Source organism: Pteropus vampyrus, unplaced genomic scaffold, assembly GCF_000151845.1.
Source record: "Pteropus vampyrus isolate Shadow unplaced genomic scaffold, Pvam_2.0 Scaffold135, whole genome shotgun sequence".
NCBI lineage: Eukaryota > Metazoa > Chordata > Mammalia > Chiroptera > Pteropodidae > Pteropus > Pteropus vampyrus.
The window spans coordinates 3,106,918-3,126,584 of NW_011888916.1; the positions used below are offsets into that span (position 1 = coordinate 3,106,918).

The window sequence follows — 19,667 nt, forward strand, 5'->3', positions numbered from 1 at the left end:
CGCCCTCACCTCCTACCACGCTCCCATATGTGGAGAAGAGAGAGGGCTTGCAGGTTGAATCTCACCAATGGCCAATGATTTAATCAATCATGGCTATGTAAAAAAGCCTCCATAAAAACCCAAGAGGACTGGGTTTAGTACACATTACATCGTGGTTTTTCAACTGGTGTTTGAAGTGGGGTAGAGGGACAGTCTTATAGGAGCGAACCTTTAACCTGCCATCTCTGGGTGAGTCATGTCAGAACTGAGTTGAATTCTCAGACAGCCCACTGGTATCCAATAATTGTGTAGGGGAAACCACCCCACCATGTTGGAATTGGGTCCGGGAACCAAAAGGCTCTCCCATTAGACCATAAGCTCCACGAAAACCCTGGATTTCTAAATTTACTCTCATATCTTATTGCCTAGCACAATGTCTGGCATAAATAAACTGATGCTCAGTAAAGGTTTTTTAAGTAGATTTTGAAGCTAGTCAGACCTGGGTTCCTGCCTTTTAGTGAGTTACCTAAATGTGTGGCTTTTTGGGATATTAATCTACAGGGAGATTGCGAGGATTAACCAAGAGAACCCATGTAAAAAAATGTCCTAGCACAGTGCCTAATACATATTACGTACTTTGTATATGTTAGCACTTGCCTTTTCCCCCTTGCCTATTCTGTGCTTATGTATAAATAGCCGATGAAGGAAATGTCTAGTAGTATAAGTAGCTACACTTTGGTAGGCATTCTTAGTTATTAGACTGAAAAAAAAATTGATTTGAAAGGCACAAATGAATGTCCAAGTGTCATACCTATGCAGTGTCTATTAGGCAATATGCAGAGTTCGGATTCCAGAGTGAGACTGTTTGGATTTGACTCTCATCCTAACTCTTAACTGTGAGTGTGATTTTAGCCAAATCATTTAATCTCTCTATGTTTTAGTTTCATCTTCAGTAAAATGAGAATAATATATAGTATCTACCTCATAGGGGTGTTGTGAGGATTAAATAAGCTAATATGTGTAAAATGCCTGCCACATGGTAAGTCTTATATAATGTTAGCTATCATTTTTATTATCATTATCCTCTCTTTCTGTGTTAATTTTACCTATTCGCCCCCCTTTCTTTTGATTTGAGATTTTTTTACCCTTCTCCCCCTGCTTTAGAAGTTGTGCAATCTGTTTTTCTTGGTTACCCTACCCTGGAAATTTTAAACACACATATTATTTAATTTAAATCTAATATTAATATTTTTATTCTCCCTCCAAACAATACAAATACCTTAGGACACTTAACTCTATTTTTTATCCTGTTTTCCAGGATTTTAATTCTATATTGGCTTTTTTTAAATCCCCACAAATATGTTAACGTTTTATAACAAAAGTGAAACGTTTGTGCAGAATAGCTCACATGCATACCAATTTTTTCACCATTTATTTTTGTACCTCAGATCTTCCTTCTGAGATTATTTTCCTTCTTTAAAGTATATCCTTTAGGAATTTCTTTAATCAGTTTGGACTTGTGGTTAGGAGTTTTTGCTCTTTTTTCTGCATGGTGGGTTCTTTTTTTCTAGTTCAAGCATTGAGGGTGTCATCCTTTAGGGGTCCTGACTTTATGTGGAACTCTTTGTCCTGACCCCTAGTCCTATATAGGCCTTAGTTATTTTCTCCTTTACCTACTTTGTGGCTCATTAAATCCAGGCTCTAGCCGTCAGTGATTTCAGAGTTGCAAAGATCCCAGGGCAGCCACAACTCCAACACTCACTCAGTCCTCTGGATTTGTGCTTTCCTGATTTATCTAAATCTGAATTACTCTTCTAATTTTTTACTAGTTCAGTCGTGCTTTTAAATACACTCACCCACACATCCAACTAGTTGAGTGTGCTGGGCTGGAAGGGATTTCTCTGAATGCATATGTATATTCCACCCGTATCAAAATTAGACACCTCTGCCTAAGTCTACTCTAGCTCAAAGTCCCTCTTCAATATCAGTTCTTCCCCTTTTCCTTACTCCCTTTGAAATCTACTTGACTTACATCCTTTGGGTTAAAGTGTCAGTGACAATAATCGGTTAATCTAAACATTGTTCCAGATAAGGTGCTAATGGGAGAGGAGTGCAGTCACTGAAGACCTCCCAAAGTCCCTTAGGAGTACAGTATTTTAACGATTATCCTTCTGAATTGAAAGAGCATTTCAGAGAAGTCGTCCTAGTAGTGGGACTTTTAGATCAGGTAGGAGAAAAAGGGTGGAGACAGGAGATAACTGTCTCTGTGTCATGTTGGCCTGATTACACTGACTCTTGTTAACCTTAAAGTTAATGCTTTTAGCTCGGCTGCCATATGAAAATGTATTTGCTCTAACAATTCAGTTGCTTTTACCTAACAAATCAGGAACATTTTTACAGACTAAACATATGATAAGAGCATTTAGAACTTAATAGAGAACAGGTGTGACTGGATATATTTATTGTTTGCCGACAGTTTTATGCTGTCTGGTGAACAAAGCTAACAAAACGTCACTTTAGCAAAGGAAGAGCACCAGTTGTTACCTACTGTTCTCAGAAACTTTCACTTTGAAGGACTGGGTTCCATGAAACATATATTCCATGTCTAGTTTCTGTCTTCTCATAAGTTGGTTCCATTCATTATTAGGATATATCCTATATCAACAAGCAATTAAATATTATCTAATATGGGGCTACAAAAAAGATTGCTTCCTTGCCCACTTTGTTTGGAACTTCCATAATGAATTAGTCATTGATGTTTTCCATTGGTAAGTATTGTGTTTAATTTGACCTATAGGACTTACCTTTATAATTATGTATGGTTTTGGTAGATACAAACATGAATTTCTATTTTCTTGGTGTCTACGGGAAGTAGACAGCCCAGATGATGTTTTGCTTATGTAATTGAGAAATGACTTAATGGTTAATTTAGGTTTTTAAATAGTGGAAGTTTTTGTTTCTTGATTAACGATTATTGGGTGAGACAGGTGGAAAGTGGAAACAGTAATGGTGTCGGAAGTGAGAAAGGCAAGAATGAAGCAAATGAAGCAGGAATGGTCAGAATCAGGCTGAATGGTGGGTCAAATATGCCTGGCTCTGTACGGATCAAGTTCCGATCTTATTTCTATGCTAGGATACAACAAAATGGTAGAGTCCGCCAACTTTTAGTATCCTTTTTAATTTCCACCAACAAATTCTATATTCAAAGGCTTGAAGGCAAAAGACTATCTCCACCTCTGTCACCTAGGAATTACCTCAGGGCCCTACTGTGGAATAATAGTCACTGAGACTCAGGAGACCTGGTTTCAAGTGTCAGTTTCTTCTCCACTAACTGGCAAGTCAGCTCATCTCCATTTCCCCTTTTGTAAAATGAGGGGTATGGAAGTGTAGGTAGTCTTGCCAGCCCTAAAACAGGTCTATATCCACAGACATCAGTGTTAGATAGCATGTAATCCAATGTAGTTACACTCTAGAGGCAAATTATCCAAACCACTATGAATACGTGTACCTTCTTTGCCATTTTTTGCTATGGGAATGAGAGCAACAAGGAATTATAAATTCCTGCTGCATTTTATGTTTACATAGAACTTCAGAATGGTAATAAAGAATGTATAAAGGTGGAAAAGAAATAGCTTTTTGAAATAGAACAATTGTGTATTTTTTAATGAAAATATTTAGAAATAAGATATTAGGGCTTTGAAGTCAGATATTTGTTTGAATCTCAGTCTACAACCTATGGCTATGTTGCTTAACTTCGGATTGTGTATCTTCATTGATAAAGTGATGATGATAATGCCAACTTTACTAGGTTGTTATAAAGATGAAATGAGATAATGCTTCTACAGTGTTTAGCACAGTACATAACAGTAAGTATGTAAATGGTAACATTTATTGTTTTAGAAAAGATCTGTAGAAAAGAGATCAAAGAGTAATTTGGGTAAAAGTGGTTTTGGGGAGCATTATATTCCCATTGTAGTCTATAGATTAGGTACATTATTTAATTGTTGAAATTTTGTTTCTAATTTTTCAGATTGTATTCTATTTTTTAAGAAATAACTTGATTAAGTATAGTAATTCATATACCGTACAATTCACCCATTTAAAGTGTATGATTTAATGATTTTGATACATTACATTATTAATTTTTAAAAATTGCGGCAATATAAAACATGAAATTTGCTATTTTAACCATTTTAAGTGTACAATTTAGTGACATTAATGGCATTTACAATGTCGTGCAACCATCACCACTATTTCTAAAACTTTTCCATTACTCCAGAGAAAAACTCTGTACCATTGAGCAATAACTCCTCATTCTTCTCTTCCCCCACCTCCTGGTAATCTCTAATCCACTTTCTGCCTTTATGAATTTGCCTATTTCAGGTGCTCCAAGTGGAATCAAACAATATTTGTCCCTTCATGTCTGGCTTCTTTTACTTAGTATAATGTTTTCAAGGTTCATCCATGTTAGTATGTATGGGAACTTCATTCCTTTTTATGACTGACTATAATAGTGTTAACTTGTATGTAGATGTCACATTTTGTTTATTCATCTGTTTTTGGGCATAGCCTGCTTATGCCTTTGGCTATTGTAAATAATGCTGCAATGAACATTGGCATACAGACATCGCTTGAATCCCTGTTTTCAGTTCTTTTGGGTATGTAGCTAGGAGTGGAATTGGTAGGTCATATGATAATTCTATTTAACTTGTTGAGGAACCACCACACTGTTCCACAGCAGCTGCACCATTTTACCTTCCCACCATCGGTGTTCGAGGGTGCCATTTTCTGTTTGTTTAATTATAACCATTCTAGTAGGTGTGAAGTGGTATTGTGGTTTTGATTTGCAATTCCCTAATGATGTGAGCATCTTCATCTACTTGGCCATTTGTATATCTTCTTTGGAGAAATGTCAATTCATGTCTTGACCCATTTTTAAATTTTGTTTGTCTTTTTGTTGTTGAGTTATGGGAATTATTTTTATAGTCTAGATATTAAGCCCATATTAGATATATGATGTGCAAAAATTTTATATTTAACCTTTTGAGGAATTGTGTGACTTTCAAAGTGGCTGCACCATTTACATTCCCACCTGCAGGGTATGAGAGTTCCATCATAGTGGAAGTAAAGTGGTATCTTATTATCCTTGTGATCTGCATTTCCCTGATGACTAATGCTTTTGAGCAACTTTTCAGTATTTACTGGTTATTTGTACATTTTCTTTGGAGAAATGTCTATTTGGATCCTTTGTCCTCCCCCCCACCCCCAGATATTGCATTTTAAAAATTGTCTTTGCTTATTTTTAAAATTGGGTTATTTATATTTTCATTATTGAGTTGTAAAGTTGTTTATATATTTTAGATACAAGTCCCTTATCCAGATATATGATTTACAGATATTTTCTCCCATCCTGTGGTTTGTCTTCTCATTTTCTTGGTAGTGGCCTTGGAAGCACAGAAGTTTTTAATTTTGATGAGGTCTTACATCTTGCACATTAGAACATAGTATGCTTTCTATTGCTTGTGGTGCTGAGATTAAAAGACCGGTAAGTGACTCCAAAACTACAAAAGAAGTATAACTGGTAAGTGTCTGTATTGTTCTGGGACTGAGAGTTGGGGGTGGAAGAAAGGGGATAATGGTAGATGGAAATGAAGAGTAGAAGTAACAGTTTCTTCTTACTTCCTTGACTGATTCCAGAGCATAATTGGATCCATGTTAAATCAGACTAGGTAGAGAGAGAGAAGTTGGCCATTTCGCAAAATGGTTTCCGCATTCTTCCTGTTGTGTAGTCATGGCAGGAAAGAAAATTTTCCATGAAAATTTCCCATAAGCTTACCACTTTTTAGGACATTTCCCTTACATGAAGAAGTTAGGCTCTAATCAAGAAACAGGATTCCCTTATAGTATTCTGCTCTACATTGTATAAATGGATTTATTTATCCATGGTCAACATTAAATCCCAGGCTGGGCTAGGATTTGATGGCTATACTTAACAGAAATGTATATTCTTATACTGACTTTCACTTTTGATTGAGCAAAATGAATTCATGAAGGTAAATTTTATGCAAAAACTAAATAAATAAAACGTACTACTTTTTAAAGCCAAATAATGATTTTGCACACTTGTTAGCACAGGTTGATGGACTAAAAATGAAGGTAATTCTTTGTTTCTAAGCAAGATTAATTTTCTCTAAAAAATTAGTTGAGAGAAGTTGCATGGCACAATAAAGTTCTGAAAGCACTCCAAGGAGTTGGACTGGAGACCAGAAGTAGTGTATATTGCCTTTGCTGTGGAGGTGTCATTTCCAGAACATCTTGCTTATAATTTTGAACTCTAGTGTCTAGAGTAGGGCTTCATTAAAATACGTTTCCTTTTAAACCTTTGCTGCTGTGCCTTTTGGATCCTCCCAACTAAGTATGTCTAAATTTCCATCTGGTTCTAGGCTATAAAACTGGACTGTTTTCTGTCTCCTTCTATAACTCTTGACTTCATGCCCATACAGTGTGTTTCTGTGTTGCTATATTATACTTTTGTTTCTCCTTTGTTTCAGGACTGGATCACTTTCCAGAGATTTTTTCCAAACGTTTGAATTGATTTTTGCTGCTATTCTCTGCAGCGATTTAGTTTTAAATTTTAAATAAGTTTTTGATAGTGCAGGTACTGTTTCCTTTTCTTCGTGAAATCAGGTGATGTTTTCTATATAGGGATTTTTATCCTTATTGTGAGGCTACTTTGAATTTCATTTTGCTGTTCTCTTAGAATTTGATATTAGTAAAACATTTAAGTCATTAATCTTACTTTGTGGTAGTTGCCATTTAGAGATGTGTAGATAGTATATGTGGTTTTTTAAATAAAGCTTTAAAAAATGTATATATGTATGTTGTAAAAGATGCAAACAGTTTGAAAGTATATAAAGTAAAAAGCAAAAGTTCTTAAACTCAGCCTATTCTCCTTATGTAATCATTTATCAGCTTTTTTATGTCTGCTTTTCTGATCCTTTTTTGATGTATTTATAGACAGATATAATGCATGTGCACATGTGTGCATACTCATTACCTATTATTTTGTGATGTGCATTTTTTGCTTAACAGCATATCTTGGATAGCTTTTCATATCAGAACATATAGATAACTCTACTTCATTCATAATATATACAGTACTCTATTTAGCCATTTATATATTGGTGGGCATTTAGATTTTTTACTTACAATTGATGGTGTGAACATTTATGTACATATAACTGTGCACGCCTGCAGCTGTTTCAGTTAGCACAATTCCTGGAAATGGAATTACTAAGCCAAAGGGTATGCAAACAAATTTTGATAGACTCTGCCAAATTGCCCTCTAAAAAGGCTCCTATCTTTGTCATCGCCAGATGTATCTTTTTATTTGAACTCATCTAATGGGTGGGAAATGGAACCACATTGTTTAATTTGCATTTTCATGATTACTGATGAGGTTGAGCACCTGTCCTTTTTTTTCTTTTATGTGAATTGTTTGTTCTTATCCTTTGCTCATTTTTGTATTGAGTTTTGTTCTTTATTTGCTAGTAGGATCTCTTTATATACAATGTATTTATTATACCCTGTCACCTTTGTATGGTGAAACATTTGCTTCCAAGCGGTTGCTTGTCATTTGATAATATTTATATCTTTCTTCAGAAGTTTTTATTATTTACATGGTCAAACATAATTTTTAGCTGTTTTGGTTCTTGTTTCAGAATGCCTTTCCCTATCTTATGATATTTTCCTCTAGTACTATCATAGGGCTTTTTGCTTGTATTGTGTTGTTTTGAACTTTAATTCACCTGGAATTTAGTTTTGCATATGATATGATGCAGGGATCTAATTTAATTTTTTCCCAGATGGGTAGGCAGTTGCACAGGTATCATTTATTAAATAGTTCATCTTTTCCTCATTGATTTTTAGATGCTGATTCTATCACTTATTGAATTCCCATTTGTACTTGGGTCTATTTCTGGACTCTGTTGAGTTTCATTGTTCTGCTTGTCTATTTTTATATCAGTATTAAACAGTTTTAATTACTATAGCTGTATATTATTTTATGCCTGTTAGGACAATATATATGATTGGTAGGGCAAATTCCTATTTGTAGTTGTTAATATTTTCAGTTTTGGCCATTCTCTCACATTTACTCTGATAAACCAGAGAATGAACTCATCAAGTTTTATTAAAAAAATTAATCCCAGTGGAATTTTAATTGAGATTGCAATAAATTTATAATTTGTAGAAAATTTAAATATTTACAGTACTGAATCTATCCAGGAACACAGAATACCTTCTTTTTATAATACTGGTTTTAAGTGTTTCTAGTTTCTTCATAGAGTTTTTACATTAGTTTTAGGTTCATCCCTAAATTTAAATCTTTGTTGCTGTTTTGATTAGGATTTTTTTAAAAATCGAGGTATAATTGACTTAAATAAGATCTTTTTAATATGTATATTTTTTGATTAGTCATTTTTAGTTGGTTGGAAAGCCCTTGTTTATAAGAAGATAGTAAGCAGGGTAAATTCTTGTTGGTTCTCATAAATTTTTTAATGTACTCAAATATATCCACGATGCCAGTTTTTGGAGCCTCTGTGTTTGAGGCTATTTGCAGAGTGAATTGGATTTTGTTGTATCATACTCTACGTGTTTTGTAGTTATTCTTTGACTTTGCTCTTTTCTTGTATTTTTTCATTTGCTGTTGAGTCAGTTTGGTGGTTCTTTTCCTTTATTCATATGTAATTTGTAGTTTAGCCATTGATTATTTTGGACTTTGCTCCAGGAATAACCTGTATGAGTTTGTCTGACTCCTCCCTGATATATCTGAGTATTCTCACAGTAGGTCTTGAATCTAGTAGCGTAGACCACGTTTTTTAGGAGTATGTTCTTCAGGAGATGCGTCTAGTTGTAACAACTAATAATGATATTTGCTGTGTATGGCTGTTATTTCTGATAGTATAAATGCTATTTTTATTTTACAAATGAAGAAACTGAAGTATAAGAAAGGTTAAATAAATTTCCCAGTGTCACACGGGGTTGTGACAGAGTTTAGTTATAAAACCCCCTTATCTTTTAACTTCTGGTTCAGTGTTATGGGTATATGACTTCATGCAAGGTTCTTATGTTCTTGTGATCTTTGCTGAATTCTACGTGCTTCTTTAAATGCATTCCTGCATTAGTTTGGTAATTTCGCAGATATTTGACGGTCATATTTGCATCTATTATTCAGAGTTTGGTGTCCTTTATGTATTTTTCTCAAGTGTTGATTCATAAATCCAAATAAATTCTATTTCTCAAAGAGAACCTGATGTATTAAAATATTGTGGTTATTTTGTGATGAGGCTCTTTCTCGAGTATATCTCTTAGGGTGACTTTCTTTTGGTATTCCTGGGTAAAATGATATTTTCATTTTAATGTTATCTACCTTTTTAAAATAAGAAATAAGTAGAGTTGGGCCTGCTTACTGTTTAAGAAACCTCTCTTTCATAAGTTGAAAGAGCAGTGGCTAAGGCTGCAGCTGAGTGGTTTGACGTATATCCTCTGAGTATTCTCACAGGAACTGAATTAACTGAATTTTAGGCTCTTAGACCACCTGCAACAATATTTGGGTTGTAGTAATATGAGTGTGTTGTTTGCAGGCTCTGCTGTGACTGTAAGAATTGATAATTTAATTAACAAGATCAGATGAGTATTTTCCTGAAATTAACAAGACCTCTGTGCCTATCCATCAATGTTAGAAGTTTTCAAATTATTGCCCCTGAGCTCTTGGAATTCCTGAGGTTTCTGGGCCTGGTCTTCATTTTTAGCCATTTTCTATCCACTTCTAATATAAGGAAAGCAGATTGGTTCAGAAGGCCTGAGATGAATTAAAAGAAATAAAAATACTGGAAATGACCAACTGGAACGAAATTGGAAGGTGAAAATTTCAATTCACAGTTTGCTATAGGGGCCATTTATTATGTATATAAGATACCAAAATCCTCAATTACCTGAGAAGCCTTTTGCAAAATGTTAAAGGGATATCCAGGCCTACACAAATGAGGAAACAACCTCTTTGGTGGCTTCTAACCCATCCTTTCTTTACGTTTTATTTATTGTTTTGTCTTCTTGCCACTGCCTCTGAAGAATCAGCTTCTTCCCCAAGCAGACAGTTGCTGGTAAAGACTGAATTCCTTAGGGAAAGTTATGCAAATATGAAGAATTGCCTTTATTAATTAACATGAGGGCTCAAGTTACTTTATAAATGCAAGTCATTATGACATCCTTTTTGAATATAACCTTTTACCTTCCCTGAATCATCACGTTGCCTGGTGCCTTGTAGACACTCCATAAATACATATGAATTTAAAATAAGTTCTAGCTGTTGCCTGAATTAAGATTTTCTTACATGAAGAGCCAAACATTGAGGAAAATGAAATAGCGCTATAATTGTCTATAGTTGATTTATATGTATCCTCTTTTCTCCTTTGCAGATGTAAGCTTTTAAAATAACACTCTTTAATTAGAGAAAGAAGTATGCTTCATGTTAATTTGGAGTCTGTTAATTTAAAGCTTTTTGCTTAAGAGATTTAGCTGAGTTTATAACTTTTGTAGTTTATATTAATAGGTAGATTTGCAATTAAGTAGGCATGGCCAAATGCAGTGCATACATTTGGAAATACAATGAGAGCAGTCTAAAAATGAGATTGAAAATCTGTTAGCAATTTAAGTCAAATATTGCACTTAGCTTTTCTTCCACTGGATAGTCTTTTTTTTTTTTTTTTTTTCCCCCTAATGTTAACCTTTCTTTAATAATGATGATAGGAAAAACCCTTTTCTAACCCTCTTTGGGTGAACTGGAAGGAACCCTAAACAGTTGGCCAGTTTTAAATACTACCTATACGCGTGTAGCTGTTCTTACAGTTGAAAAGTAAGTTCCCCACGTTCTTACCAGACATCTCATTTAGCATAATAGGAAAAAGTTCTATTGCAAATGCCTTTGAAATAAATGATAGCCTTACATAAAGTGTTGCTGGGATGCTGTAGGCTCTAAATCTATTGTTTGCAACAAGTACCAGACTGGTAAGTTCTGGATAGTTTGGGATAGTACCTGCAGCATTTCCGGGTGTTCTGCTGTAGGCACATTACTGGTAGTAGATAACCAGAATTTAGATTTTAGGGTTCACTAATCTTATAGGGAATGCAAAGTAAACTTAGTCTTAAATGCTTCATAGATGTGTGAACTGTGTAAAGGACACCCAATAGTTTTAACTCAATAATTTGCTTTAAAAATGTATTTATATCTATTATCTTGATGTTATATTCCCACTATGTAATGTAAGGCTCAGTAGCAGTCCCATGGCACTTTCTCATTGACACAATACCAGGAATTGCCGCCTGGCATGTGGATCTCTTCTTGCCTCCAAGGACTTGCCATTTACGCATCATTTGTACCTTGAACTGTTTATTTGTTATTTTGTTTTTATTTTTTTTTCACATAGAACCACATTACTAAATTTAGAAAGAAGGAAAGACAATTGCTAAGAAGTGAACTAAATTGATCAAGATGATTGAGATATCATACCATAAAATTCTCTACATTTGCCTGTATTACTTGTAGTAATACAGAGTACCATTTTGTATTTGTTGAAAACATGATGCTTTTTTTCTTACTCCAGATCTTAGTATGTGATTCATAAGTTATTGACTTGTTTTTCAACTTCTTAAATGAGAAAATGAAAGTGAAACATTTAAACAGTTACTCTAAATGAATTGAGTTTATACATTTGCAACTATAAAACTACTGTTTTTAGCTGAATAGTAGCTTGTAACTGTAGTTATTATAGTTTATAGTATTTATAACCTGCTGTGGTTTTAATGTTGCTCTTAAGAGTACAGTTAGTGATCACTAGGTTTTAATTGCTAGGAAATTTCAGAGAATGTAAAAAAGTTTTGGTTAAACCTGGGATATAGCTGTTCTTGCTTTTCTCAAAATTGGCAACAGTGACTACTTAATGACAGCAGAATGCTTTGAAAGCATGTACTTTAAAGTGTAGTTATTAGTAAGATCCTATAATAACTAGTATGTAACTGATAGTTGCTTTTTTGTTATACAAACTCTGTGGTTAAGAGGAAAGAAAGCTTCAGCAAATCCTTAAGAAAAATATAGTATAAAAAAGTAAGTGGTAAATAAAAACTTTTTTAAAAAATGGAAGTGGATGAGAAATAGATACATGTATAGGTTTGACATTTTTATATTTATTTAGATTGCTTGTCTCCTTGGACTTTGCAGATAAAGTTGTTCTCTCTCTCTTTTGACAAACCGTGTAATTGTTTTAAAAATGTCATTTATATACCTCTACAATTTATAACTACTTTCTCTTTTAAAAAAGTGATATGCCAAAACCCATTTTAATACAGTATGAAGATTGCAAATTTGAGCTCTGCAATGTCGGGAAACAGTGTACATACTAATTTCTAAATTACAAGCTGGGCTTCTAAATGTCTATGTTGTTCATACAACAGAGGCAATTTGTACAGAGCAATTTGTATTGGTGTTTCACTGAGCATTTGCCATTGTTTAGTGCTGTTTGTCTCTGCATTTATTCAATATTACCATATGCTGTAATTTCTAGACCAGATGAGAGCGTCCGGCAAGCATAGACTTCCAAGCAGGAGTCAAAGTAAGCAGTGGGAAATGAAATTTTTGTGGACAGTACATGCGAAATGCTTTTTGAAAATTGTACAGAGTAAATGGGAAAGTAGGTCACATCTCATTTTTTTAAAAGTCTTTTCCACACCCATCTTTCAAAAGTTCTCTTATACTTAGTGATCAAAGTAGACATTTGAAAATGGTGTGGTGTGAAAATAATTTTTAAAGTCACAGTTTAAATAATTAAACACTTTCATATTTCCATTTTCTTTAAATGATGGGAATTTTTTAGAAGCCTATTACAACAACTAAATACACTTTTGATCATTTCTCCTAATGAAAGATGCTGTATGACTAAGAGAGACATGAATGATATGGTTTTTGTTTATTCTCACCAAACTTTATATCCAATGTTAGTCAGCAAACAAACTATTTAGAATTTGTTTCCCTTTGCTGAATACCTCACTGTTAGTTTCCTTTAGTAAGCAAGAATAAGTTTAGCCAATAATTTTTCAAAATAGAAAAGGGATAGAGAATATATGGCTTTTGCAATCTAAAAAAAAAAAAAAAAAAAAAAAAAAAACAGAAAACTCACCTGGACAGCTGAAAGACTTTTTGTAAAATATACAATTGAAACACTCTAAAATGTGGGTAGAAATGTGGGCTGCCTCAAATCTTAACATTGAAATTAAAGATAAAATTTAACTTACTATGGATAAGATAAAAACTCATTTAAGAAGTCTTAAAAATTTGGGATGATTGTTATAATTGATCATTGAATATAGTTCCGAGTGTCCTGACATTTGAGAGTAAAAACATTTTAAAAGTAGATTTTATGGTTCTATTATCTCCCTTAAGCCCCTTAATTAGTCTATCTGTCAAAACCATTAAGTGAATACATACACACACATTATAATATAAAAATGGTGTGTGTGTATATATATATATATACACATATATATGAAATATAAAAATGCTTCTAGATTATTTAAAATAAGATAATTGATGGCTTTTATCCCCCACTCTGTGTCAGGCTCTCTGGTATGCAATTTCTGTATATTATCTCATTTAATAATCACCACTGACTTATAAAATAGATAATCATATTCTCATTTTAATATGAGACCTATCTAGTTGCAAATAGAGAAGAAGAATTGGACTTTTGAGACTAGTTAGGAAGATTCTGGTCTAGGTAGAAAGACAGTGATACTCTAAGACGCTATTTGATTATGTGACAACTCTTGGGAATGATGAGGAAAGGTAATTTTGTGAAGGAGGTAGGACTTGTGCTGTTTACTGAGAACGGGAATAGTACAGAAGAATGGGGTTTGTTTAAATGCTGATGAGTTCAATTTAGACATGCTGGATTTAAGGAAGGGAAGCAGATTTTATGGAAGGTGGGTACAGCCAACCCAAGATTTTTGGGGTTTTTTTTTTTTTTTTGCCTTGAATTGTATAGATTTTTTTTAGGCACTTCTTTGAACATTATTAATGTTTAAATGTTTAAATCAACATTTAAATGTTGATTGTGTTTTGGGAGGAGTACGATGAGATATTAAAGTCTTTAATATTTAGATAAATTTGGGGATGATTTTGTGTTTTGTGAACATTATAGCTTCCATGCCCTATGTAGGTTAGGGACATTTTTTAAAGCAAACCAAGAAATTGTATGAAATATCTCTTAAACTTATAAATTATTTATTAAATATACAAGCAAAGCTTTTTTATTGTAAGAAAAATTGGAACCTAGAAATTAACATGAAGGGAAAAAAACAATAGTTCTACCACTGGGTTGAATGTATACTGATTTTTTTCCTGTGTGTTGTTTCTTTCAGAATTATGGCTATACACACCTTTCTGCAGGAGAACTTCTTCGTGATGAAAGGAAGAACCCAAATTCACAGTATGGTGAACTCATTGAAAAGTACATTAAAGATGGAAGGATTGTGCCAGTTGAAATAACCATCAGTCTGTTAAAGAGGGTAAGGAGTATGAATGCCAACCAATTTAAACCAGCAAGAAAATAAGAAATTAAATCTACCTTTTTTTTTTTTAAGTAAAGAAAAAAATCAGGGTATTGAATTTCTTGCTTGTAGAAAATGGCCATGTATTTGACTTACTTTCACCTGGGAAGAAGTTGGGTAGTAGCAGGCATTCTCTGCCTTCATCTCGGATCAGCTACAGTCTAGTGGGTGACAAATACTACAGCTTCAGCTCCACTTGACCCCTCCCAACATTCAGACAGAGGTTCTGACAGCCATTGTTTTTGAGGAACTAGGAAACAGTTTGAACACCAAGAGAGCTGGATATCGGTTTCTTTTCATTTCTATTTCTTCTTCTTTTTCTCTTTCTCCTCCTCCTTTCCCTTTTCTATTTTCTTATAAATTTCCTTTCCTTCCCTCCCCATCCCCCCTTCCCTTTCTCCCTCTCTCCTGTGACCTTTCCGTTGTTGCTATTCCCTCAGTCTTGATATCTTCTTTTCTGGTACCTGCATCACCATCTTCATTGTGAAATGCTAAGACTAACAGCTATCAAATTAAAATATGAGATACCTTGCATTTTCATGATAACTCTCCACTATAGATTCCCAAGACTGTAGTCATTAATAGGTATTTTCACATGTAAGAAAGAGTGAAGGAGAAATGCAACAGTGGAAACAGCAAGAAATAGTTGAAGATTGATGTGAGCATCTGGATGGAATCGGAGAAGCTTGAGGATGAGGAGTAGCTCATCACACACATTCTTGTCTCTTGTCTCAGAGATTGGAGTAACCTGCTTTCATTTCAAAGTAAATAAATCCTCTTTCCTTATTCTCTGGTTATAATGCCCTTCCTCTGCCTTAGAGCTAAACATTGCGAAAGACTAGTCTACAATTTTTACTTTTTCACTTTCTACTCTTCATCCCTTTGCAGTCAGTTTCTATTGAAAACTGTTGAAACTAGTCATCTTCATCGAAACTGTTCTTGCTGATGTTCTTGCTTCTCTATCAAATCTGGGGGATATTTTTAGTCATTTTTCTTATAGAGTTTAATTCTCCTTACTGTCTTTTTGAATCTCATTCCTTTGGTTTCTGTGACACCATTTCTTTTTTTGATTCTTTTCCCACTTCAATAACTGCTATTTCTTAATGTCTCCTTTGATAGTTCTTCTGCAAGTTTCTTAAACCATATGCTTCTCGGGGTTTCATCCTTGGTTCTCCCCTCATTTTATTTATTTCTTGCTGGATGGTTTTAGCCATACCCAAGGCTTTCACTGCGCTATTGATGCCGAAATCCAAAGCTCTAGCACAAATCATTTTTCTGAACTCCAGACCTATATTTCTAACGAACTACTAGGCATCCATCTGAATGTCTAACAGGTATCTCAAAATCAACATGTCACAGACTGAATGTTTCATCTAAAATGTGATCGCCTCTATATCCTGTCCCAGTTAATGTTTCTACCGTCTACCCAGCTGCCCAAGCCAGAAGTCTGGGTGCCCTCCTATATTTTTCACTTCTTCTATTTCTAAAATCCATTCAGTGAGCAAATCCTTCCATTTATCTTCCTCTTAATTCTCTACTATTAGTCTTTTTTTTGTATTACCATTATCACCTTAGTTCAGATCCTCTTTTCTTCTTGACCATCACTAGAGCCTCCTCATTAGTCTTTTTTGCCTTAAACATCCTTTTCCCCTTCTAATTCATCCTTCATGGTGCAGGGTGATTGTTTTCTAAAAGGTGATGTGAGCATATTCTTCTGCTTAAAATCCCTCAGTGCTTCCAGAATAAAAACCAAATCTTTAGGGTGGCATAACAAGTTCTTCATTAATCTTTCCCCTACATACTTTCTATGTCATGGCTCCCACCGCTTTCTACACACATCCTAAGATTCAGCTGTACCAGCTTACTTCAGATTCATCAAAGCTGTCATGCTTTCTCATTTCTGAGCCTTTATTCATTTAGTTTATACCGTCTGAAGTACCATTTCTGCTCTGCTGCCACCTCTTAGGTAAAGCTTTCTCTGAGTTTCCAGGTACTTTGTGCTTGCTTCTTCGTTTTATCCTAGCATCCTAGAACTTAGCATATTTACTTACGTATTTGTCACCCACTAGACTGAGCTCCCCATGGGCCATGACCTTGCTCCTCATGTTCCCCCAAGTAGGCCTCAAATAAATGTGTGTTGAGTAAGTAGAATATTTATGTACCTCTTAATATATCTTTCACTACCGTAATTGGGGTAGAAATGCTATAGCAGAGGCCTAATAGTGTTCTGTGGAAGTTTTGTGAATATGGAGAAGCAAGATGCTGGGATAAAGACAGCCCTCAGAAATGAATCAGGGGTTCTGACAGCCATTGTTCTTGAACTAGGAAACAGTTTGAACATGGAGGGGACTGGATATCGGTTTCCCTTGAAATAGAAGCTCCTCTGGCATTTGTCAGAGTAATGCGTCTGTGCTTATGCCATGGTGGTTGGTAGTGGTAAGGATTTGGAAATTAGAGAGCTTATCTCCTATTCACGTATTCCCACACTCTACTTAAATTCAGACTTCCATAGAGGATGGTGAAATGTGTTTCTCTTACTAACTTTCTGAATGTGTTTCCTTTGCTGCCTGTGTTTTAGAGTAGCCAGTGACATTTAGGTTTAATTAGCTTCAGTTAAAAAGAAAAATGATTCCTACACTAATAATTAATGCTAGCAATATCTTTATATTTGTCCAAAACTTTTTGCAATTGGACTTGAGAATCTGAGTACCTATAGTAGTATACTTCCCACCACAGCAAAATGACTTGGGAAGAAGGAAGAGAAGGCAAGATAGGGTCTCTACTGACTAGAGCAAAGATATTGGTTAATGTTTATTTTTTCTTTTTTTACTGGTTATAACTTTGTGAATGTATATGTGAAAGTAATTTGTGCTTACAGAGAATTCAGAAATTACAGAAAAAAATTGTGAGTGTATGTGTATAAAATGGGGTAAGGGTACATACCCATATTTCCACTCAAGGCAATTATATTAATACTTTGGATCATTTCCTTAAAGTCTTTTTTTCTATGTATCCTTCACTCTTTACATATGATTTAAAGAATAATAATAAAACAGACGCCAATATATCCACCACGCAGCTTAAAAAATTGCATTTTGTTAATGTAGTGTTGACCTTAAATCTTCCTTTTCCTTTAGGAAATGGATCAGACAATGGCTGCCAATGCTCAGAAGAATAAATTCTTGATTGATGGGTTTCCAAGAAATCAAGACAACCTTCAAGGTTGGAACAAGACCATGGATGGGAAGGCAGATGTAGCTTTTGTTCTGTTTTTCGATTGTAATAATGAGGTAAGAAAGAAACGATGGTCAACTGTTAGAGAAATAAAAAGTGATTTTTTAAATTATATTTACATTTTATATTGGCAGCAGTACTTTTTTGAATTGGGACACTGGGTGATCAGAACAGCACTGTCTTGCTGTTGGAATGTTAAACACTATTTGACATCAACCTCGTGGACTTAAAATTAGCGTTATTTTCAAAATAACAAGAATTTGTTTCATTTTTCTTTGTTTTTAAGTAAGAATTGACTTGTCCAATGTTAGGTAATATTACTTAGTATGCACTATTATCAGAGAGTGTCTTGCCTTAGGATGGTTGTTTATTTGGAAAGGAAACACATTTCTGGGAAGTTGGGGAAACTTTTGGTTTTAAGGGAACATACAAGGCAGCCTGATTTGTCTTCTCAGAGTAAGATGATCTTGGAAAAAAGCAGGAAAGAGTTCTTTTTCTTTCTGGCATTTCTAGTAACATACTCAGACATGCCTTTGAATAACTAGATGAATTTCTCAGAATTATTTAATTGAAAGTCCTGACTGACACCTGTAAACTTTATTAAGTGAATGCCAACAGCCTGAAAGAATAAAAATCTGTAGTACTTGAAGCCTTGAAGGAAGTTGGTTCTTCTTAGGTTGAATTGCAGATGTGCCTCTGGTGGAGGGACTTGCTGCAGGCTTTGAGTTGTTTTAAAATGTAACTCTTTTTCCAACCCCCAAAAATATGTTTTCACTTATTCTTCAAAGTTAACTTTAGAATGTTACCACAGCTTTATAACTAAGGAATGTTTATTCACGATTAACAAGGGATAGTTTATTCAAATGCAAATATGTTGATTCTTAAATATTTAGGTATTTATGGAATTATTGAAAAGTAAGCAAAAATAGAACAAAGTTTGAGGCATGTAATTCATACCTAATAAGTTAATAATATATCCTAGATGGAACCCTACACATACAGATCTTCTTTTTATTGCGGTTTGAAAAAAAAAATGCACAGGAAAAACTGAGTCATGAATGAATTCTTATTATACTCTGTACTTATTTAGCCTAGTTTATATAAATTGAACCACATGTTTAAATTTAAATGGACTTTGCATGTTGATTAATGAATTAGACACATTGGGTTTAATGCAGCGTTTTGTTTTTTTTTTTAAACTTCAAACATTTTCTTTTCAGGTTAAAAGAATGACAAATTCATATCTTTTTTTAAAAAATATTTTTTCATTTATTTCTCTTTTTAGATCTGTGTTGAACGATGTCTTGAGAGGGGAAAGAGCAGTGGTAGGAGTGATGACAACAGAGAGAGCTTAGAAAAGAGGTACTGTGCAGTTTTTACACATAGCTATCTCAATCTCAGTTTGGAATTTGAGTAGCAGATTAAATACTTGTCTCATTTTGGTCAGGAAAGAAAAAAAATGTCATGCTTAAATATGTAAAATGGCTTGTGTAAGAAGGTGATAAAGGAGTCAGTTGGGTCACATCTGGTATGGTCCTCTGAGCTGTCCTATAACATGGGGGAGAATGGACGGATACTTAGAACCTTGCAATATTTGCTTCTTTGGCAGAATTCAAACATATCTTCAGTCAACAAAGCCAATTATTGACTTATATGAAGAAATGGGGAAAGTCAAGAAAATAGATGCTTCTAAATCTGTTGATGAAGTGAGTATCCCTCGCCTGCCTTAAAAATAAAAAAGTCAAGTAAAAATGTGATTTGGATAAGGGGCACAGGTTAGGAGAAATACTATG

The 19,667-nt window shown here is 34.3% G+C and overlaps 1 protein-coding gene across 2 annotated transcripts in view; it reads left to right on the plus strand.

Annotated features, from left to right (window-relative positions):
- CMPK1 (cytidine/uridine monophosphate kinase 1) overlaps positions 1-19,619 on the plus strand; it is a 27,809-nt gene extending 8,190 nt beyond the window's left edge. The window contains exons 2-6 of one of the 2 annotated variants that reach the window (XM_023535004.1): positions 5,420-5,524; positions 14,452-14,598; positions 17,778-17,930; positions 19,160-19,236; positions 19,484-19,619. In XM_023535004.1, the coding sequence (XP_023390772.1) occupies positions 5,486-5,524; positions 14,452-14,598; positions 17,778-17,930; positions 19,160-19,236; positions 19,484-19,604 (537 nt within the window). In that variant the 5' untranslated portion in view covers positions 5,420-5,485 and the 3' untranslated portion in view covers positions 19,605-19,619. The remainder of the gene's footprint in view (positions 1-5,419; positions 5,525-14,451; positions 14,599-17,777; positions 17,931-19,159; positions 19,237-19,483) is intronic. The other variant, XM_023535003.1, reaches the window with a different exon arrangement.
- The last annotated feature ends 48 nt before the right edge of the window (positions 19,620-19,667 follow it).